At 35.9% G+C, this 23,570-nt stretch overlaps 1 protein-coding gene across 3 annotated transcripts in view; it reads right to left on the bottom strand.

Moving 5' to 3' along the window:
• Positions 1-213: 213 nt before the first annotated feature.
• The window catches only part of SATB1 (SATB homeobox 1), a 94,707-nt gene continuing 71,350 nt past the window's right edge, over positions 214-23,570 (bottom strand). For 2 of the 3 annotated variants that reach the window (XM_036759972.1, XM_036759971.1), the window contains exons 10-12: positions 4,361-4,564; positions 3,677-3,772; positions 214-2,001 (exon numbers count right to left, since the gene is read on the bottom strand). In XM_036759972.1, the coding sequence (XP_036615867.1) occupies positions 1,492-2,001; positions 3,677-3,772; positions 4,361-4,564 (810 nt within the window). In that variant the 3' untranslated portion in view covers positions 214-1,491. The remainder of the gene's footprint in view (positions 2,002-3,676; positions 3,773-4,360; positions 4,565-23,570) is intronic. The other variant, XM_036759973.1, reaches the window with a different exon arrangement.

Below are 23,570 nucleotides of genomic sequence, written 5' to 3'. Positions count from 1 at the left end.
CAATGTATGTGTGTGTGTTATACACATGTACACACATGCCATCAACATGTAGATTTTACAAAGGCTAATACAAGTCTTGAGAGAGAACTTTTCGGATGGTCTCTCTCAAATCAACAAGGTACTTCTGGGAAAGTCCTATTAGCCATCTAGAGAGAGAGGGTATCCTTTCAGATTCCTTTACAGTGAGTACACATAAGCAGACAAACCCTCCCATAGCATACCATACAAACAATTTTAATTGTGTAGTTACAGTCAATAACCACTCCTAGTCAGAACAGTTCTGCATAAAGAAAATTGTGATACACTTATAAAAACAGCTAGCTGTAACAAAATAACTGGTGTTTTCATAGCAATAAACTCATAAAAAAGAAATACACCTTTGTACAGAAAATTTATACAGATGTAGCTTTAAAATTGATTGTAAACCAAAGGAAGACACATTGCAAACATCAATTATTTTCACATTAATTGCATAAGTTTCTAAGGTGATCTATTAGTTTTATTTACCTAAGCTTATTTGCATGATAGTAAAAATTGCATACAACAATAAGAGTGAAGCTTATAGAATGAATTGCTTGGATAACATCGAGCACTTTTTATAGGCAACTGTGTAAAGCACATTTTCTCTATTTAAAACTTTTAAGACACTTTGTTTTACTGCCCATCAAAATACATTTATAAATAGAAAAGAATCAGTATGAGAACAAGAGAAGCAATATTACATTTAACGGAAACTTCCAAAAAAAATTAATTACAACATGATGCTGCAGGATCTACAAATAAATAATGAGGACTAAATTGTGTTTCACATTTTCTTTCCATTTTTAAAAATCATGTAACAATGAAAATGAAAAAAAATATTACAGTGACCTTTTATTTCCAAAAAAGAAAACAAATCTGAATTACGGCAGTGCCATATAATACAAGGCATTTGTTGGCGTGTGTTATTTTAAAACTGCATTCCACAGTATATAGTTCTTTACAATAGAGCAAGAGCGACAAACTCTCTTTTTCTTTAAAATAAGTGTGAGTTTCCAAAGATCAAGTGTGGAGTGTTACAGTAATAATAAGAAGAATAATTAATAATAATAACAATAAAAATGAAACAAGAATCACCGAAGTTGTAATGCTTCTTTGAAAGCTCCAGAATCAAAAATCACTGGTAACATGCTTATTGGATAAAACAGGGTGTAGCCAGTGAACACAAATTAATATCAAACAATCCTCAACGCTTCATCTGTAGCTGTAGAGCAGTTTGTAAAACAGAGTAAAACATTTAGCGGTCTGCATTATCTTTTTTTTTTCATTTCATATTTGTGTGTGTATATGCGTGTGTGTGTGTGTGTGTGTGTGTGTGTGTGTGTGTGCAAGTTTCTGAAGACTCATTGGCCAAACAATGAACAACAAAGATTTCTGAGAGAATGCAAGATGGAATTTTCATTTAATTAGTTAATACCAGTGGCACTGTTGAATGAAAATAATACTTTTCTCTTAGTCTTTCAGATCAGCATTAATGTCCGTGTTCCCTTCCACTGATAATTCTTCTTCTAATTTCACTGAAAAAAGGGAGTTTGCATTTTTATCTTGGACGCTTTCTTCCAAATCTTTCAGCAACTCTTCTTCTTTATACTCTGCGACATCCACCTCTAAACCCGAATTGTCCTTCAGTTTCCCGTGATGCTTGAGATAATATCGCTGGTTCTGAAAGAACTTAATAATAGTATACTTGGGAAGGTCAAGCTGGGCAGAGAGAGTCTGGATTGCTTCTTCATCTGGATACAGGCCTACATCTTGTATAAAGCTCTGTAGAATTCCCAGAGCCTCAACAGAAATTTTTGTTCGCGGTCGTGTCTTCTGCCGATTTTCATCCTCTGATTCGGCTGGTGAAGCGACGGTAGGCTGCCTAGGGGGAAGTCGGGGCCCAGGCTGTTGTTGTTGGGCTTGGGGCTGCTGTTGCTGCTGCTGCTGCTGCTGCTGCTGTTGCTGCTGCTGCTGTTGCTGCTATAAAGACATGAAAAAAAGTTAACTTCTATTTTTGATATTAATCTATAAAGCTTACTAGAATTAAAAAAAAAAAAGTAGTCATCATTCCCACAAATGGCTCCTTAAAGGCACAAAGAATTGGAATAAAAAACATAAGGCAGCTAAATGGCTCAAAACATTAAAAAAAAACCCTCAAAATAATATGACCTAGAAAGGAGGAGTACTAATATGGTGGATTATCAGGGGATCAGTGGAACCTTCAAATCCTTGATTTTTGGCCTCTGCTCTGAAAAGTCACCAGTTAGCATTCTGGAAAAAGTAAGCAATAAACTTAATTTGGAGGATAGAAAACAAAGAAGAAATTAAGTAAATTATGGAGTAATTGAAAAATATTTAGAATGAGGATTTATAAACGATGGAAACAAAGGTATTTTTAAAAGGTGAGCTATAGGACCCAATGGAAAGGGGTGTGTGTGTGTGTGTGTGTGTGTTACTCTCAACCAGGGCCTGGAAAATGGCCTTTGCTCAAAGATCATGTTTAAAACATAAGTCAATTCATCAAAATGTGTTACTGTTTAGAGTTACTATCCCTTTTTAGTCCAAAAGAACCAGTGAGAATGTATGATTTATTACTTTCTTGTCAAGTGATACCAAAAAAAGTAGCAAAGCTCCCTAACAAAGGCCAAGAGGCTATATCAGTGGACACCTTCATCATGACTGATCAGTAAAATTTCACTGTAGCACATTCTGGTGTGTACAGACTTTTTCTTCTAGGCCAAACTCATATTATGAAGTTTCAGATTTAGTGTAGGCATTCTTGTTAATAATTAGTATCTATATGTGCTGTAATTTGCTATATATAATTACATATAATAAATATGACACATTCACATATTGTATGCTGTAGATACTTTTTTGTTAACTAGCAAGGCAAATCAACCTGAGTAAGCAGCAAAATATTAGAATGTTTATACTGTGCATAAGCATTTCCTTTTATCCCCCTAAGAAGCAATTTTATTAAAAACAATTTACATTTTCAAACAAGTACTGTTTTATTACTTAACATATATCTTTCTCTTTTTTATTTTTGCTAAGTCAAACAGTAAATTTTTCAGGCTTTCACGATTATTTTAGTGCTTGATATCCTAAGGGACTGCCTTTTTCAATGTGTTTTATCTTTAATACACACTCATGGCTTTTTCCTAGTGGCTGGAAAGCTCCATTCTTTTTAGCTTTGCAAATATATATGTATTTTCTCCTATAGAGATAATAGAAGTAATTCACAAAGATAGCAGAGTTGGAGAATTCTGCCAGCCAACTGTTTTCTCTTCCAAAGAGGAAACTGAAAAGATCCCTGTAGATCTCTCAAACCACAACGACTGATGTAGCACTAAGTTCACCCTTGACAGCAGTAAAAGCAAAAGGGTACCCCAATGAATGACAGCAATACAGAGTTTGACATCGTGAACCTAGAACCTAGGCCTTTCATGTGGGAGTGGGAAGGGGAAGAAAGTCTTATTCTTCCTAAGCACAGGTTGGATTCTATGGCAAAATCTTCTTTCAGGGTTGGTGCCATTGAGTGGTGGGTTTTTTTCCCCCAAGTAATAATAAACTATTTCTCTTTGATAGAGGGAGTGGGTCCTTGAAACCCCCCTTTCTCTCCCTGACATGTTTTTAACTTGTGCCAGCTCACCTGTGGAGCAGCACCCAGCCATGGTCCAGGGGTCAGCAGGCTTGGTGAGAAAGTACCTCTAGGCTCTCCTTTCACAAGGGTGGTGGGAGAGGGGCTCTGAAGGAAAAACAAACATATATTGACTCACCCCTGATTTTGGATTTCTAAGGGAGGGACAGTGGGAGGATATTAACAGAGTGAATGGGAGAGAGGATGAAGAATCAAATGTGGTTGTACTACTATTTTATTCTTGCACTGAATCCAAGATACATAGATGGTAAGTATGTAAGAAACTTTCTCCACACCAGCATTCATTCCTTTACTTGGGAGCTATAAGAGTGTCGATCAGAGGTGGGCTTGGATTTTAAATTCTGATTTAAAAAGAAAGGTACAAGCCAACCAACTCACCAACAATTTTTTAAAATCCACATATATCAAAATAAATAAATAACTTCCCATTAAGAAAGACTCTTTCCAAGCTACAAGTGTCAAGGGAAAACTCTGTCACACTCAGGAAAAAGCACATCATAAGGAAAGGACACATTGATTTTCCTTTTATCTTTCAAGGAAAGATGACAGTGTATTGTTATATCTTGCTAAGAAGCCTGTTTAGTCTGGCAGCAAGAAAAGAAACACTCATTTCCTTTGCTAAGTTTCAAGCTTTATTTACTTAGTGCTATATTGGATTGGCCAAGGTAAACTAACCTGAATCTGTTCTGCTGGAACATGGATAATGTGGGAAGGTCTGTCACCATGGTGATGAACGGCATTGCTTTCTTGTTCATAAATGGCATCTCGTTCGGGCTGAGGAAGACTGAGGAACCTTCTGATCATGGAGAGATTCTCCCAGAGGGTCCTGTTTTCTGGAGATGGGTCTTCTTTCCAGCGTAACAGTTCACACAGCCACCCCTGAAAGGTAAATGCACCACGTGGTCAGCTTACAGTAGTGGCTGGTTGACAAAACAGTCTCCCTTTTGTATTTAAGAAAAATCAATAACAAAATGAACTTTTTTCATCATTTTAAAACATTCCCCTGAACTGCTTGTACTGGCAGTCCCAGTTTTCTGTTTTAGGGATTAAAAATACATTTTCAAGTCTCCAAAGCATGAAAGCATCCAGAATGTATGAACAGAAGTCTATCAAACTTCAGCCTATATCTGCAATTGCATATTTCTCTTTCCTGTTGTCTATGTCGATTTGTTTCCAGGTGAGGAGATTTAATGGAGGTACTGATTTTTCCCTTTAGGGAATTATTTTTCTCCTATAAAAGGGCTCCTTGCTATTATTTAATTTTTTTTTCCTATTCTGAGCAAGAAGAACTTTAGTACTTGGGGTTTTTACTAAAGAGCTGCCAACATAAATCACAGCAATGGAGACTTTCTGGGATCCGTCAATAAGATATCTAAAGGAGGTTTTATTCCTTAGCATCAATATACAAAGGTGGTTGGAAAGCCAAAGGGTTCATTGTTTTCCTAAAGATCAGAAGTAAGGAAAAAAAAAAGATGAAAGACAGAATGTACCCTCCACAGAATTTCTGGTGAGTTTTAATTAGATTCAGCCATAAAGGCCTCAGTTACAATTGCTTTGAAAAATCAAAGGATTAAGGGATTGCTTCTAGCATACCTATCTAGTACCACTTAAACCTTCCTGCCTCCCTAGGGGTTACACTCTAGTTACCTGACTGCCAAACTCGGTAGGAGGGCTCTATGGGAAAGAGGTGCCGTGGGAATTCTCCAATACAGACAGACTCAGATGTTCCAGCTAGGAGGCACCGACTCGTTTTATAGATAAGGGCACTAAAGGTTTTTCCTTTGCTGATCTTAGGTTGGCCAGGATCAGAGCTGGGAAATTATGGATGGTGATGGACTTTGTTTGTTCACCTCCCTTTTTCTTCTTTTTAAAATGTAGCAGTGGAGAGGGGATGCCCCTTCCAAGTGGATACTAGTGGATGTATAAGAAATGATTCTATTTCCAATAAAATTGTTTATTATTAATTTTTTGGGGGTTAGGGAAATTGGGGTTAAGTGACTTGCCCAAAGTCACACAGCTAGTACAAGGGTCTGAGGCCTCATTTGAACTCAGGTCCTCCCAACTCCAGGGCCAGTGCTCTACTCACTGCGCCACATAACTGCCCATATATGTTTCTTATTTAGGGCAGGGCTGTCCTACCTTAGGTTTTTATTGAAACAATAGACAATATATTTTTGATTTGCCATTTTAGTGAGAGCTCTGCGGTAGCTCGGCTTCGTTTACTAAAGCATTTATGTAAATTTCTATGCTTCTAAGCGGCTGTATAAATCGCACTGCAGCCCACGGGCCACATTTTGGACAGCCCTGATTTAGGGGAGAAAGAGTATGGCTTGGCAGAAAGGTTTCTATCTTCATGTTTTTAGCCCTGGAGTACTGGTAATTTCATTTACTAGGCAATAACTTCCACTCAAAATTCATAGGCATACGGTGAAAATTCGGTGGAAATGATTAGGGGAACTAGGTATCTTTTGGACACTTTAGTTGCACAAAATGGCTAAAGCAGGCCAACACTGCTATCATTAAACAGACCTACTGCTAATTTTACAGGGTCTTCTTGAGGGCTGTTGCTTTGCTTCTCTTTCTTTTAGATAGACCAGAGCTCAAGTTTGATCATCACACTATGATCCTGATTCTACCCCATGCATTTAATTCAAAGCCTGTTGTATAAGAAAATCCAACCATATGAACGAAGAAAGGTCAGATGAAAAAAACAGGCCTGTTTTCTAACCTGAATGAATAATTTTCTAGTTAGCCATGGCACTCTCATTGCAAAGTTTCAAAAGAACTTTCCTCAACTACACTTTTCGATGAACATAGGAAACTAGGAGACCAATCATTATCTTCATCAAAATGTTTACAGACCATCCACATGCAATTATGGCTGTGGAGAATATTTTCCTAGCAAGTCATTAACTCCTTTGAGCCTTAGCCTGTCTTTTTTTTTAATCAGGGGGTTAATAATCATTGTACTACAAAGCCTTCCAGAATTGTTGTAAAGAAAATGCTTTGTACAACTTCAAGCATGATGTAAATTTGAGGAGCTATTCTTTAAGCCCTACTGGTAAACTATTCTTTTGGAATTAAAGCAAAGATGATAACAGGAAATCTTTAATTGTATCTATATCTAAGAGACTTGCCTACGTGAAAGCTGGCTTCTAAGTAATGCCAGGTGGGATGTGGATCCTTACTCTCCTGTGGACATACATTCTGGATGGGGTTATTTATCATTCTTCACCTAATGGGGGCTGGAATCATAGACCCTTTTCTGTGCCTCTCAACAGTGATATCTGCAGGTTGTTGATACTATCCTGTATACTGTAAATGATCATATCAGCATATATCATTCATAAGCCACTGAAATTATAGAACAGAATGGCACACTTACTAGGAATTTTAGCCAGTCTATAGCCTACAAAAAGGGGAACAATAAGGATTCCAGAAATTTCCTTTTAGGACAATGGGTTATGTCCCAAATATGTAACTTAAAATGGGCAAGAGATCACTTGAGATCACATAGATGTTAAAATGCTGCTGTGAGCATGGAGAAACATCAAAGAACCTGAAAATTCTTTCAAAACTTTCCTTAAAGTTATATAGAGATCGGTTAGCACTTGGATATATGTGAAAACATGTGGATCACAGATGTTCTTTGGAAAAGAAAATCATTAGTTCTCTTAGAATGGCTAATAATGATAGCTAATTCCTAAACAATCATGTTCATGCTGGTTTAACAAATATTTCAGAAAAAGAGCCTTGACTCATTCAACAAATATTTTGCTTATATTGTCACTTCTGTGCTTCTATGCTTATGAGATGGATCCTTATTTTTATTAATTGCCCATGACTAACATAACATTTCCAGTAGTTTGCTATTAACCTCTGCCCTGAAATAATACTTCTAATTCCTTATCTAAAAATAATTTGATGAATTATAAGTTGAAGCATGTCTCTGTTAGCCTTTCAAGGCGATAGGATGATTTTAAGAGACTGAAATCAGACGCTTCTTAGAAAATATTTAAAGCTGCAGCTGGGAACTGTTAGTTCTTCAAGGATATTCTAACAAAAAAAAGCGATTTTCTTAAAGTGCATTCACTTAAAACCATAATGAAAAACAGACATTTTGATATGCCAGTTCTATGGCAATGTGGAAGTAATTGGCTCATTTCCAGTTTGTGATGGTGAAAATCAGGTTTGGGGTATTTTAATACTATCATATAACCAACTCTGAATATTCTGATAGACTGTTTAACTACATATTAATTGAGATTAATGATGACAGAATATTAGTAGGAGGGACTGAAGTTAAGATACTTATGTCTCTTATAAAACCAAGTCTTTAACGCCATTTGCCAGGGTATTACTGTGTAACACATGAGCACGGTTATTGGACAAACAATCTAAGGAATATGCCATAGTAAACAAGTTGAAATATTATTGTGCAATATTTGACAAATACAATTGTGTTCTGCCAAGTAGTGTGTTGATATTTTTATTTTGGTGTTTCTTTGAGGGGAAGGTATGGGCATGCTGGGGGAAAAGACAAGGAGAAATGTACCATAGTTTTATTTTTTTTCCTTTCAAAAAGCAAATATGACTATGTTTCCAGAGAGGTCTACGGTTCTTAAAACATTACATGACCAAAAAGTGGAGATGAGAAACCACGAGCTAAAATAGATCACAACTGTTCTACACAATCTGTAGAAAGAAAAAACCAAACGGGGAAGTAACAGTCTTAAAATAATTAGGCCAATCCATTCTCAGGAAACTAAAATGGTACAAGGAACAACCTAAACTTTAAACATAGTAAATTTGCCAAGCAACATTACACTGAATATAAAGAGGGCAAAATATAAACAGTAGCCACATGTAAATAAATTAGTAAAACTTTCAGGATGTTACTACTTTTCAAACTGACAAAGTTTAATTTGACACCTTCTGTTCCAAACCCTTTGTTTCTATTCAAAATCACGCCTTTAGCTGCTATCAATCACAATGCTTCCCTTATTACTTAAAAAAAGGGAAAAAAAACCCCACAAACCCAACAACTGGCACAAGCCCTAGTTAAGCTGAAAATGCCATGCAGATGAATTCTGAGATAATATGTTCAAACCTGTTATATACAACACAAATCCTGTAAAGTTATGTATTGTAAACCTACATTTATTGAGAACTAAAAGTCTTAAATCCATCTGCCACAAAGGAAATACTGTTATGCACTTTATAGTAACCAAGTACCATCTGCAAATGTCTTGCTACAGTAAGCAAGAAAACGGTGAAAAAGATGCTAAACCCAAGATGTATAAAAAATAAATAAGGAGCTTCCGACTGTTTTTGGTTAGGGATTTATTAAAGAAACATAAGAGGTTTAAAAAAATGAGAATACAGAATGAGAGCCAGACTATCACAGAAAAAAAAATAGAGGAGGGGGAACACAAACTCAAAGATAGTAACAATGGCGATTTATGACAGTCCAGGAGGCACATGACTGTATGCTCATTTTAAAGCAGAAATTAGTGGTTCTCATCTCAATATTCTAATGATGTGCTTTACTGACAGGATCGTGTTGTACCACATTTAAATAAAAATCCTGGCACCTTCATCTCTCAGCTGCTAATTTCCTACCAAACAAAATCTCTGATTTCCACTCCACTCTCTTTTTAGAACAGTAATTCAAGTCAATTCACTTTCCAACATTATAATGGATAAGGGGTGCACATTGATTTTAATTGACTGAGTAAAGTAACCTCCTTTCAGGAATGAATTTATTGTACTTCTCAAGCCTTGCCAGAGCAATCCCTCCATATCATGAGCTGGGCTATAGCAGATAGTTCTGAGCAAAACTAGTTTTCCATGGAAGAGACTTTAGTTTTGTGTGGGAAAAAGATCTTTTGCCTGCTACAGACATGCACATACACAATATTCATTATAGGTACGTATATGTATAGGCATACATACATATATACACATACCTACATACACAAACACACACACATACATATATATGCATTTCAAACCCTGTGAAGTTAAAAAAATGACAATAATTTTCACCGTAACTTAGGAAGGCATAAATACATTTAAAAGAAAAAAATAGAATAGTAATTTGAATTCTAAAAGGCAAAACATTTTATAGACTGTGTGCTAAGATATGATCCCCCCCCCTTTTATGTATTATTTTCAGGCATATTTTGTTCCAATCTCAGGGGCATAAGGTATAATAATATATGGTATTAAAAGAAATCAATCTAAATAGGGAGGTATTTGATACAAACATTTTAGTGAAAAGCATGAATTACATTTTAGCATCTAGTATGAACAAGGATTAAGTACATAATCCATTAAATAGTACTTCTAACTAAAAAAATTCAGTATTGTAGACTAAACTACACTAGACATTTGGAATGAGTACATTTTCAACAACAACTAACTCTAAAGCTAGCAATTTATCATTCAGTAAATAATTTTCGACTTTTAAAAGAATCTGTAAGTGTTACTTATGCTAATGAAGACAGTTTTGAATCTGCCCACAAACATGCTAATAGAGGGCAATTTTTTTTTTATTTACAAAGCTGAAGACACTCAAGGGTGATTTTCTATCAATGTTCTGTAAGTGCATAAAAAGCTGCTCGAATTCTAAGAGTCCCCAAACTCTTCTCCTTTAACATCAGGTTTAAGGATAGGACAAAGATCCAAATGGACTAATGATATGACACACTTTTGCTTTCAAATTCACAGAGAGTTACATTTTCAGACTTTGCTTTTCATTCCAGTGGCGCTGGGCATCACCAATGAGCTTTCCTCTAACGTAATATATTTACATAAAGAACTGACAGACTCAAAGGAGGTCTCCTATCTCACTGGGGGCCCAGCAGGAATTACCTAAGACAAATTTAAACATCTCTCCAAAGTATTTTGTTTCAAACGAGTGACACAAATGTCATCAGTTTTTGTAGAAATTATGATTATAACTACTTAGAATAATGAAGGCTTTTTTTTTAGTAATCTGTACATTATAATAGGTCACATTTATAAAAACAAAAATTCATCATTATTTATAATAGGCTTCCTTTTTTATATTGGGATAAAATGCATTATTGTGTTTAGAGTATGTATGCTTCAAACCAAAACTTTGGGATTCTTCATTATGATGAATGGTTGCTTTTGCCATAAAGGAAAAAAAACAAAGTCATAACACATAACAGTGAGAAACATAATGGTGGCAAAGGAATACTGAAAGCATTTTAAATTATTTACTAGGTTAAAAGGGTGAAATGGTACTTTAAATACATCAAATTTCATCATCTGGGCCATTTTTTGGTGGCAAAGTGGTATTGATCTTTCCAAATGCTTAAAATTAACTATTTCCAGAAGGTCATTATTTGATTAAAGGCACTGAAGTTGAGGGCAAGAAATGATGCACTTTGTCTTCTTTCCCATTCAAATCATCACATAATTTAATCAGAACTATCCCATCATGTCCTGTAATAAAAATGCTCATCTTAGGATACTTTTTGGGTTTTATCTCACATGTTAACCTTTAAATGCTATGAAGTTCTTTTAGAAGAAAAATGTTTATTAAAGATTATTTTATAAAACAATGAGTGAGGTTTCTATCATTAACATTAATAAATTTTTCTCCTCTATAAATTATATGAAAATACTACTGTACTTTCAGTTCAAGAAGATCTTTACATAAAGTGAAAAATATAAATTATGCAAATAGCTAGACTAAGAAATGCAACTGCCCTAAGGCACAGCTCAGGAGTCTTTAAAACTAAGTCTTCATCTTAAGTAACTGACCCTATTAAAAATACACATGAAATAAATTGTTTGGCTCGTAGTCTGGAGTATTAGGATATTAACAAAGTCTTTTCCACTCTAAAATCACTACATAGACAATGACTTAATTTCAATATTCTGAAAAGGATAATCAGCAAGTTTTGCCAATTACATAAATAGGGGCATACAAAAGCGGTGACAGTGAGCTAGAAAGCATGTTTCAGAATATTTTAAGTTGATCCCATTGAGGTCGTGGGTATGGTTTCTCAGTGCTAGATAGGGATACAGGCAGGACCTGTGATTTCATAGATATAGCATACTCCCTGAGGAGAAAATTCCTTCTAACACCACAGGTTGGCACCTTCTACGTGACTTATAGTCTTAAACAATTGCCTCAAGTGCTGAGTAAGTTCCATGGTTTGCCCACAATCACACAGATACTATATTTCAGAACTGGATACAAACTCTTCTTTTCCTGGATCTGAGGTAAGCTCTCTCTCTCTGCTAAGTTATGGCTGCTTTTATGGGTATCATATACATTTTATAAACAATATACAGAGTAGAAAAAAAAATCATGCCAATCTAACAGTACTTTGGGTTTTTGTCAATTTTTGGAGGGAAATTTTGTGGCATTCTTACTGGAAGACTTTTTTTCCCATCAAAGAAAAGCAAAGATTGCTATCCTTTTTTCTATCCTGGAAGTACAATCAAAAAGATTCATTTTGGTAGTCAAAGATTCATGGTCGACTAATGAAAGAACACATTAAAATAGCTCTCTTTAAGTTCCTCCCCTTGAGGGCATCTGCCAAAATCTTTTGAGGGGTGGGAGGAAGGGTGGTGGCATGGGTGGGGATACAGAGAGAAGGAGATTACTATTCTTAATTTAGTGAAGATTCTGGGATATGCCCTTTCTCTAATCCATTCTCCCCTCAGCTGCCAAAGAGATTTTCCTGAAGCTTTGGTCTAGCCATGCCATTCCCCTGTTCAACGGACTCCAATGGCTCTCTATTACCTCTATAGTCAAATAAAAACTCCTCTGGCTTCACAACATGGCTCCAACATTCCCTTTGATCATTATTATAAATAGTACCTCTTCACACACTTTTTGGTCCAGCCACATGCACAAAATACTGCCCCCTCCCTCATGTTTTTCCCTTTGCACACACTGTCCCACAGGCCTGGAAGGCTCTCCTTCCACACCCTCCAACTCTTTCAATCCCTAGTCTCCTTCAAAGCTCAGCTCAAGAGCCATGTCCTACAAACCCTTAGCCGCAATGCCTTTCCTCAGTTAGAGAACAGAACCTTTGTAAATCCTTACAGATGTACAAGTCATATTCCCCAGTAACACAGAAGCTCCTTGAGGACTGGGGCTCTTTCATTTTCTTTGTATGCCAGCAATGATATGCCCTTCATAAAGGGTCTGCTGATTGGTTGGGAGGATTATTTTGTAAAGGAAAATAATTTTTTAAAAAGTTTCCAAAATGGAAAGAAATGAAATTTTGATGACTTTGTGAAGTGCACTCAATATTTTGCAAATTTTGCTTATTTTTACATTTAGTTTAAAATAAAGTAAAAGTCATTTTTAGGACTCTGAAAGTTCCTCTCTTTATGGTACTGTTCACTGATTCAAGTACTCTCTTCTCAATGACTACATTTAGGGTAAGATATGAGTTCTTAAAAAAAATAACCAGGGAATGTATGTTGCAGTGATTCATGTTTTGTCTCTCTGGGTACTTGTGTTATATTGTATGTGGGTGGTGATTTTTTCCTTCTAAAAATTATACGATTAAATTTCCACAACAAGGTATTTCCTGAAATCTGATCAAAAGTGGTTGAAGTTGTTCTCATTTAGAAAAGTTGTCAGGCTACAGGGATATGTTACAAGGGAGGCATATATGTGTGCACATGTATATACTGATAAAGAAATATAATTTTGAGTATATACATACCTACATATAATTTTACATGATGATACATATTATTCAAAAAGTTTGACTGATTTTTTTGTTTCTACAATGTAGCCATTTCTTGATGCCACTGAACCCTCCTTGTAACAAAGAAAAACAGTTAAATAAATCCAAGCAATTCAGGGACTTCATCTGATAGTGCACAATATCACATTCTGCATGTTTCCTCACCTATCTACTGAGACAGAGAAAATGCAGTAGATCATATATGTCTGTAGGACTGAAATTAGTCAGTCCATTTGACCAGACTTTGTGGGGTTTCCTAATTGTTGTTCATACTATTGCAGTCCTTGTGCACATTATCGCCCTGGTTCTTCTGACTTCACTGCACCTGTTCATACAAATCTTCCTGTTTCTCTGAATTTCTCCTGGTCATCATTTCCTTCAGGTGTAACAGGAAACTGCCCAAAATGTGTAGTGACTGACTGGAGAACAAAGGAAGGTAAGAAAAGACCTACTTCCTACTGGTAGTGGTAGTTAAAAATCTACACCCCAAAATCTAGAGAACATGGAAAACCATGAGAGAGTTCAGGTCAAAAGAACCATGAAATAGAGAACATAACCAACGGCACCACAGGAGTTCTTCATTTCTTTCTTTCTTTTCTGTGGCACGGCTGACTTTGGCAGTAAGGCAAAGCCTATGGATCCTTTCTCAGGAGAATGTTTTTAACTTGGCCTTGTTTCCTTATCTGTAAAGTGAGGGGTTTGTATTTTATAGGATCCAAGATTCAAAGTATCTGCCTTCCACCAAAATAAGCATTTAATGAAATCTGCTGAATGGAACTGAAGTACCGCAAAGGAACCGCATTCAGAGCAAGACTAAGACTAGGGTTCAATGTCACCTAGGTGAGTAACCAGCCACCAAAAAGGTCAAACATCACTGATTTTAATGCAAAGAAATAATGCAAGATTTTGATTTGATACTTTGTCAACCCTGTGGTTGAACTAAGTCTCTCTTCAGGATCAAGAACAGTAAGTAGATAAAAATTAGATATTTATTTCTATTTTTATTCCTTCATTCAACCAAGATTATATGTAAAGCACCATGCCAGGGCTGTAGGGGTGACAAAGAAATCATAGCATCCTTTCCCTCAAAGAATTTACAATTTCCAATATGGAACATAGGACACGGGAACAAATAATTATAATTACAAAGTAAGCTAGGGACCTGTGGTTTTATTGGGTATACGGAACAACTAGGTGTGGAAACTCCCTCCATCAATATAAACTGGTACTTTCTCTGCAACTTATAGTCTTGGACAGTTGCCTAGAGTAATGAGAGGTTTTATCACAGTGCCTGGCACCTTAATAAATGTTTATTGACTGAATGACTTGCCAGAAATTTGTTTTGAGACTGGCTCCCTAGTCTGCTTCTCTCAATATAAGTGAGGAAGGGGGAACAGAGAAGAGAGGTACAGATAAATCAGAAGTTCAGAGGAGGGCCTTTTAGCCACTGTGGCAATGCCTTTTATATAACTTGAGAAGGTGAATACACACACACACACACACACACACACACACACACACACACACATTTAAAAACAGAATCCATACAATGTCGATACCAAGAAGTATATATCCCATAAAAGTTCTAGTCCAGTACTAAACTATTGAATGGTTCAGTTCACTCTCTATACAAGCAACTTTTCATTTTCCATTGTAAATCTTACATTTAAGTTTCTATTAGTATAATATTCCCAGCAAGGAATTAATTCAAAATGGATATTGGATCTTAAAAAAAAAGTTCCCATGAGAGAGGCGTAAGGAACCTGAGGCCTCAAGCCCACATGGCCTCTAGGGCCACACTTGGACTTAGAGGGCCACATATGGCCTAAAGGCCACAGGTTCCGCACTCCTGTTTAGCACAAAAGCCTTGAAACCAAAAACAACCACTTGGTTCTTCAACCCAGGAAAAGGAAACCACAGAGTAGAATGGTACTTTTAATCAATGTGCAAGGTAATTCTGCTGATCTCTTTAAGGAGGAGAAAGGTATGAGCAAAAGGACAGAATATATAATCCAGACACCTTTCCAGTTGTGGATTTGTGCCTTTACAAAGTGGTTTTGTTATCCTTTCTTGCAAATTCTGAATAACTGAAAAAAATCACAGAATAACTTAAATAACTAATAATAGAGTAAGTGAAAAAAACATTTAAATGTAGCTGTGAAAGCATTCTATAGCCAAACATTCTATTTTGTATAATTTCTGCTACTACTCTGCCCCAAGTGCACAGATGCTTGAGAGTTAATAACAATAGCTAATATTTCTATAGTGCTTACTATGTGCCAAGTACTGTGTTAAGGGCTTTACAGGTATTAGCTCATTTGTTCCTCATAATAAGCCTGCAAGGTAGGTGCTATTATGGTCCCCGTTTTACAGATGAGGAAACTGAAGTAAGCAGGGTTAAGTGACTTGCCCAGGGTCACACAGCTAGTAAGTGTGTGAGGATGAACTCAGATCTTCCTGACTCCAGGCCTGGTGCTCTGTTCCCTGTGCCATCTAGCTGCCCTGTGCATTGCATGATATCAGTAAAATAGAGTAATATCTCACTTCTCTGGCAGTCGGACTTTCCATCTTTCAGATATTCAAAATGTGGCTGGGAACCCCAAGGCAAGGTCTTAGAGAGAGGAAAACTTTTACATCTCAATAGCAGCTTATGGATGAGTTACCCCAGATAACTATTATAGACAACTCTTTCTGAGTAAGAGCAACAAGTATAACCCTAGAAGGCAGCTTATAAGGGGGTGAATATGTTATACATGCTTTCTAAGTATGCCACATGCTTTCCATGCATTCTATGATTACCTGGATGCAATGTCAGAAACAATACTGATAGCCCTATTCTACAAGGTAGTAATGCCCCCGTCCTACTAAAGCTTCAGTGGCCACTGGTCCCCAACAATAAATTGGCACAGGCTGTTCTGGGGGCCAGAGGCCATTGAAGCTTCAGTAGGACTGGAGACATTACTCCCTTACAGAATAGGACCATCAGTATTGTGCCTGACATTGAATCCAGGACATTGAAGCACGGAAGTTTAAACTTCATACGGCATACTTAGAATGGATGTGTAATTAATATTATTGGAAGTATATATATTTTAAAAAGATTTCCAACAAAAATGGAAATGGTTTTGCCACTCAAAGAGCAAAGCTCCAAGTATCTGGAAAAAAAATCACCAAACCCAAACACTGTAATCATATCCTAAGAAGTAAGTGTGATAGTGCTATATTTTTCTGGAAATTACTTGCTCATTCATCTGCTTTGTTATGTGACTATCATACGTAGGTAGGTATCTCTGTAAACTAAAACTGTCCAATTCCCTAATAATAAAGTCCCAGAGCCTTTAAGGAAAACTTACCTAGACTATAATACATGTGCCCCATCTTAAGAAAACTCCATATATAAAAATGAGAGATCACATAACAGATAAATTAAGAAGTGAATGTTTACATTGCAAAAGGATTATTTGCTTTACAAAATAATTTCTCCCAAGTTTATTTTAGCTTAAGCATATTGGAAAGGACACTAGATATTATTTTTTAAGAGGGGCCTCGTTTCATATCCTGCCCATACTAACTACTACTTGGGTGCCCTTAGAGAAATCACTTCCCATTAATGGGTCTCAATCTCCTTATCTCTGAAAGAAGGGGAGTTAAGGTGCCCTCTAAAGTACTTTCCAGCTCTAAGTCCTTTGACCAAATAAATAAATGACTCTACTATTTTATATTTTTAAATGACTTGATTTTTAAAGGAAAAATGACTACATCTAAACTTTAAATGTTTTATGTAGTACATTAAATAAGCCTAATAGATCCCTGTATATTCTGACTAAAAAAAAAGGAGTTAAATTTTTTTTTTCTTTGCCATCTATGATTTTAAAAAAGGCACTAAGAAACTGGAGTGAAGACAATCAGCTCTATTACTATATGAGGAATGATCAAAGGAGGGAAAATGCTTAGTCTGAGGAAGAGAAACCTGCAAGAGAAACTCTGAAAGAAGAGTTCTCCAGCATCTCAGGATAGAGCTAGAACCAACAGATGCAAGTTATAGAGACTGATCTCAGCTTAAGGGAAAACTTTCACACCAACTTAGAACTCTTCACAAAAGAAAAAGGAGGTTTCATAAGGTGGGAAAGCCTTCTGTCACTAGAAGTAAACATGCTGGATAATCCCTTGCTGGGGAAAAGTGATTTGGTGGAATGAAGCCTGGTCTTGGAGTCAGTGGACTTGGGTTAAATAAGGGCTCTGCCCCCTATTAGGTTTGTGATGTGTCATTATCCTCAGGAATATACAAATTGATTACATCAAAAAAAAAAACAAAACAAAACCCTGTTGGTTTCAGGTAGGTGTCAATAAGCCTAATAGCAGAGAGGCAGCACTTTTGAGTGGAAAGGACACTGAATTTGGAGTCAGAGCACTTAGGGTTCAAATCCACATTCTCCTAGTAACCTGGGTCACCTTGAGCAAGTGACTTTTCCCTGGACTTCAATTTCCTCTGATGCAAAATGATTATTTCAGAGGCCCCTCCCAACTCTAAATTCATGATTCTATGATTGTAAATCTGTCAATTTAATCTTATCAATTTTATGACTTCATTTTTACCCTAACCTCTCCCTTTGCTCTGTAGTTGAACTGAGGAAAAAGGAAACTTTAATTTGCAATTTATTGTTTTGATGATATGTTCTTTGACTCATTATTTAGGATAACATTATTTGGTCATTTTTAGGTCTCTGCCGTTTGTTCATATATCTCTTGTTGATTATAATTTTATTGTGTTTTAGGTCATAAAGGATATATTTAATATTTTTTCCTTTCATCTTTGAGTTGTTGATGCCTTGCCATGTGATCCATTCATGTAAATGTGTCACATGATGAGAAATAATTGGTATATTCCTTCTTTCCCTTTCAGTAATCATTTATTTCAATAATCAATAATTTCAAAAATCAAGAGAAATATCTAGCTTCTCTAACATTTTGTTCAGATCTTTAATTTCTTATTTGTATTTCCTTTGGATTTATACATCAGAAACAACATATTGAAATCTTGTATAATTTGTCTTTATGATACAATTGGCTTTTTCTTTAAGTACTTCAATAATATATTATCTGGCACACATATATTTAACATTGATATTATTTCTTTATCCATGGCACCTCTAAACTTCATATACTTTTTTTGTTTTGAGCATAACTATTTTTATGCTCTCTTCATCTGAGATTATTCTTGCTATTCCTGTTTTTTTTAGATTGAAATAAAGCATTCTATGTCATCTTCTCATTTTAATTTTATATGAATCTTTATGTTTAAGAGTTTGTTCTTTACAGAAATTTGTCGGATTTGTTTTTCTAATCTATTTTGACACCTTCCTCCATTTCATGAGTGAGTTTGTGAATGAGTTAACCTGCTCCCAGTTAGGATATGAAATTTGTCTTTTTCCTTTCTCAAATCCTATTACAATATTTCTTTTGGATATATTGAAAAGAAGTCAGAACTAGATTTCTATAACATCCCAGGCTCCTCCCCCTTGTTTTCACCCACCAGCTTCAAATGACTTTTTTGTTTTGTTTTATTTTCTTGTCTTCCACAAATATATGCATACATTTTTTTTTTGGAGTCAGCTGCTTTTTTTTTTTCTAGTGAAAACACTTTCCTCTTCACTTTCCCCACTAGATTTGACATCTTACCACCTTTTCTCTTTCTTATTCCATCCCACTTCCCTATTCATTATACTGTACTTCTATTCTATACACACACACACACACACACACACACACACACTCTTGCATTCCCTTGTCCCAACCCAGATCAAAGTGTAATATATGAATGTGCTTCTTCTTTCCCTATTTTGATCTGTATGTTTGAATAATTTTACACATAATTCCTCAATTTAAGAAAATAGCAAACCCTATTTTCCCTCTCTGCTTCCTTTCTCTGGTATGTTTCTTCTTGAAAAACCAAACCCAAATAGGACCCTGAAGGGACGCCATTTTTATTTCTCACTTTCAAAATACAAGTACTTTCAATCCATAAGGATATCATCAAGCCCCTTTAAGTAATCTGAATATCTTAATGATTTCTTTATACTCGACATACCTCAGGTTTTCTCAAAAGAATTGATTAGAAGTAAAATTTGGTTAAAAATTCATTTCCCCACATTAGGATTATGCTCAACTTTACATGACAAATTGTCTTCATTTGTGAGATGTTTTCTTTTATTCTCCTGAATATCATAATTCTTTTCTGCCCTTTTTTTACTGTTTTTAGTAAAGTAATCCTGGGAAATTCCAAGTGAAGTGCTCTATCATCAATTCTTGGACATCTGAAATCACATTTTTGGGTAAATTAAACCTGGAGTTTCTCTCTTCTGCCATCCTATAGATTCTATTAAGCTGGACTTTTGTCCTCTGGTTCAAGTTCTTTCTAGGAAATTTTCTTCAATTACTTCTTTAAACGTCTTTCAAGCTTTCTCTTTCATCATGTTTTTCCTAGAGACCTATGAATCTTAGATTCTCTCTCCCAACTCTGTTCTTTAAGTTAATTCCTTTTGATTTTGGAGATCATACAAGTTATCTCATTTTACTATCTGTTAACTTTGTTCTAATAATTTTTGTTAAATTATTGAATTTTTGGAGTTTTGAATCCCTTACTTTATCATAGTTTTGTTCACTGTTTTGTTAAGATGTTCCAGCTTCTGTTTTTAGCTATTAATTTTTCTTTCAAGTTTCTCATTAAAAATATATAATTTCACTCATCATTTTCCCTTTTAATTTACATATTAGGCTTTCAAACCATTCTAGGGTATCTTGTACTCATTCTAGTCTGTTTTCTTTGATTCTATCTGTAGTTATTGTAGAACTTTTTTTCTTCTGGACATTTCTCCTGGCATTTTTAAACTCCAAAATATGTCTTCACAGTAATAATATTTTTTCTCTGTTTTATCATGTCTTTAAATCTTTGTGTTTGTTTATCTCTAGTAATTTGTAGGATTATTTTCCTTGATGCCCTTTTAAATGTTTTTAAACACTTTATTTGGTGTATTTCTTGCTATTTTTCAGATGATTAAGAGTTTAGATATAACCCTTCATACAGCCACCTTATTGCCTCAAGGAAACTATTTTAGCAGCATACAATTTTGAACTATGAAAGTCTAGAAAATGTAAAGATGCCCGAGGGAAGCCTCCAAACACCTTTACCCAATTACACTAATAACATCTAAGTCTGTTGACCTTTAAAAATAGAACACTGATCTTTTAATAAAGCTTTTGGTTTGGCTGGGGACAGAGGTTGGGGCAGGGCAGACAAAGGATAATCTAGGAAAAAGTAGATTAAGTTTTTCTTTGGTGTTGTACTCTTTTCTCTCTCTCTCTCCTCTTCTTTATTATACTCTTCCCTAAATCATTTCCCTATTATCTTATCAAATTCTTCTCAGGTCATTCAAAATAAAACAGCTGCCCCACTACGGGGTCTTTACATCTTCTCAGGTTTCAAAGTCTTAATGTAAAGAGATTACATACTTAGGTGACTTTTCAGATCTCAATCAGCTGGTGGGAGAACTAGAGTTGGGAAGGAAGGAACTTTCTCAGCACTTCTAAGATCTCACCATGTAGACAATCAACTATGCCATAACAGATTTATTTCTGAATGTGAAATAGTTGGTGAAAAAAACTGTGCTTGAATTAATACAATAAAGATTGTTACTGTCCTCAATGGTACATGATTAAATAGGAACTCTGAAATAATAAGCACTTAAAATACAAATGTTTCCAAATATCAGAAAAAAAAACATATTAGAACTAATAAATACATTTTTAGGTTTGCTTCAGTATTTTTTAGAAATTATTTTAATAATATGATTTCAGTTATGTGCATAGCACTGTGTCCAATGAACGCACAGAATGCACAAAAAAGTAAAACTTAGGTAAATTGCTTCAATTTTTTCCCCTGTAGCTTTATCTGTATTTGCTTCATTTCCCACTGTGAGAATTAGGCACATATGAATTAGGTACTTATAGATTCTTGAAACAAACTCTCTTTACATTTTCCATTACTCCAGAAAAGAACCATGGCTTTTTAAGGGTGAATTAAAGTTTAGCACTAGGTATATGGCACCATACAACTGCAAACAGGCAAGGTTTTGACAGTTTTTCCTCCAAGCTTCTTTCAGTTCAGACTCCTGCCTTTCACCCTACATCAAATGCTTCTACCTGCTAATTTGGCAACAATTACCCTTAAATAATTCAATGATGTGCCATTTTTAAGTATAGGTACTTTGTCCCCCAACCCAGTTTGTAAGCCCTCTACAAATTACCTGCCAAATCTTGCAATTTCTACCTCCTCAACCCTTTTCCCATTTGCTTTTTTCTCATTACCCATACAGCTACCATCTTCTAGTACAGATCCTCATCAGCTCTTGCCCAAATCACTGCAATGGTCTTTTAGTCAGTATTCCTGCCTTCAATCTCTCTGCTCTCCAACTAATTCTCTACTCAGTGATTTTCTTTCAGGCCAGATCTGACCATGCCACTCCTCTGTTCACTAAACTCCAATGGTTCTTTACTATTCTCTATTCTATTCTCTAATTTTGTTCCATAACTCTGTCCTACAGTTCTATAATTCTATTTGGCTTTTCAAACACTTCACAACTTGGCTCCAACCCATTTGTCCCAAATCATTATACTTTATTCCCCTTCTTGTACTCTACAGTCCAGCAAAACTGGCCTTGGTCTTCTGTTCCTCACACATGGCACTTCCTTACCTTTCTTGGGGTCCTTGTGTTGGCCACCCCATATGCTTGGAATGTTCTCCCTTCTCTTTTCTGCCCCATATAATATCTGACTTTCTCCAAGAATCAGCTTTTATACAAAGGCTTTCCTGAGCCCCTTTGCTCAACTGCTTGTTTCTTCCCTCCTTAATTACTATGCATTTATTTTTTAACATATTCTGTAAATACTTACATATGTCACCGTTTCCTCTGATAGAATACATGCTCATTGAGAGTAGAGATTTTTGTTTTGTTTTGTTTTTTTGTCTTTGTATCCTTAGCACTTAGTGTAGGACTTGGCACATAAGAGCTTAATAAATGCTTGTTAAATGATTGTCTTCTAGATTTGTTCTGGCCAAAGAGTTTGTCACCCTGAAGCCAACCTGGCCATAAGCTTCTTTGAATTTGGCCTTGGGAAACAGACATTCCCATCTAATATTCAGCTTACCCTCCATAGGCAAGCTTTAAGAAACTGAGGTCACCTTCATGCTATGATGAGGCATGAGAGAAGTACTTTACATATTCAACATAATCAAACCCTTTAGTTAGCTACCAACAAGAAAGAGTATTATGAAACTCATGATTGCCCTTAGAACCACACCAGCAAACAAAGATTTCATATTTCTCATCCATCCATATGCATGCTCTGAGTTCCTTCTACTTCAACTGTTTGACAGAAGGGAGCTTGGAAGGTGAAGCATAAAACTCACTACAATCTATAATAACAACAACTGACATTTATATGATGATTTAGGGTGTGCAAAGTGTTTTACATCTGTTGACTCATTTGAAAAAAAGAAATTGAATAGGTCCTGGCAGAGAAACCTAGAACTTTTTTCCTGGGAAAGTAATGTTTCATCATTAGATAGGGAGGGGACAGTGGAGTTCCTTCCACTATGTTTACAAGTATTTTGGATCGTCGATCTTCAGCTGGATGGTACTTCAGTAGCTAGCTTCTCTCTCTCTCTCTCTCTCTCTCTCTCTCTCTCTCTCTCATTTTAGAAATAAAGAAACTGAGGTAGCCCATGAAGATTAAGTCCTACAGGTAATGAGACTCAGAAAGGGATTTTTACACCCAGGGCACTGCTTTCCCTACTCAAGGATCTGACTGGACAGCACAATGGGGTCAGGTTCCAGTGGGTGGAACATGAAAAATGATTAAGCAGCAGCAACAGCCAAATTGGGTCATTTTTATTATCATTATCACTTTACAAACCTGTGTTTGTGTGTGTGTGTGTGTGTGTGTGTGTGTGTGTGTGTGTGTGTGTGTGAAATGTTTCCCCATACTGGATTACCTCTACGGACCACACAAAAGATAGAAGCAAGAGGACTGTGGAGGGTACTTGTAGAGAAATGGGAATTAAAAAGCCAACACATACA

The sequence above is a fragment of the Trichosurus vulpecula genome, chromosome 5 (assembly GCF_011100635.1).
Source record: "Trichosurus vulpecula isolate mTriVul1 chromosome 5, mTriVul1.pri, whole genome shotgun sequence".
NCBI lineage: Eukaryota > Metazoa > Chordata > Mammalia > Diprotodontia > Phalangeridae > Trichosurus > Trichosurus vulpecula.
The sequence above is the reverse complement of the archived record's forward strand: the minus strand, read 5'-3'. Positions and strand labels throughout refer to the sequence as shown.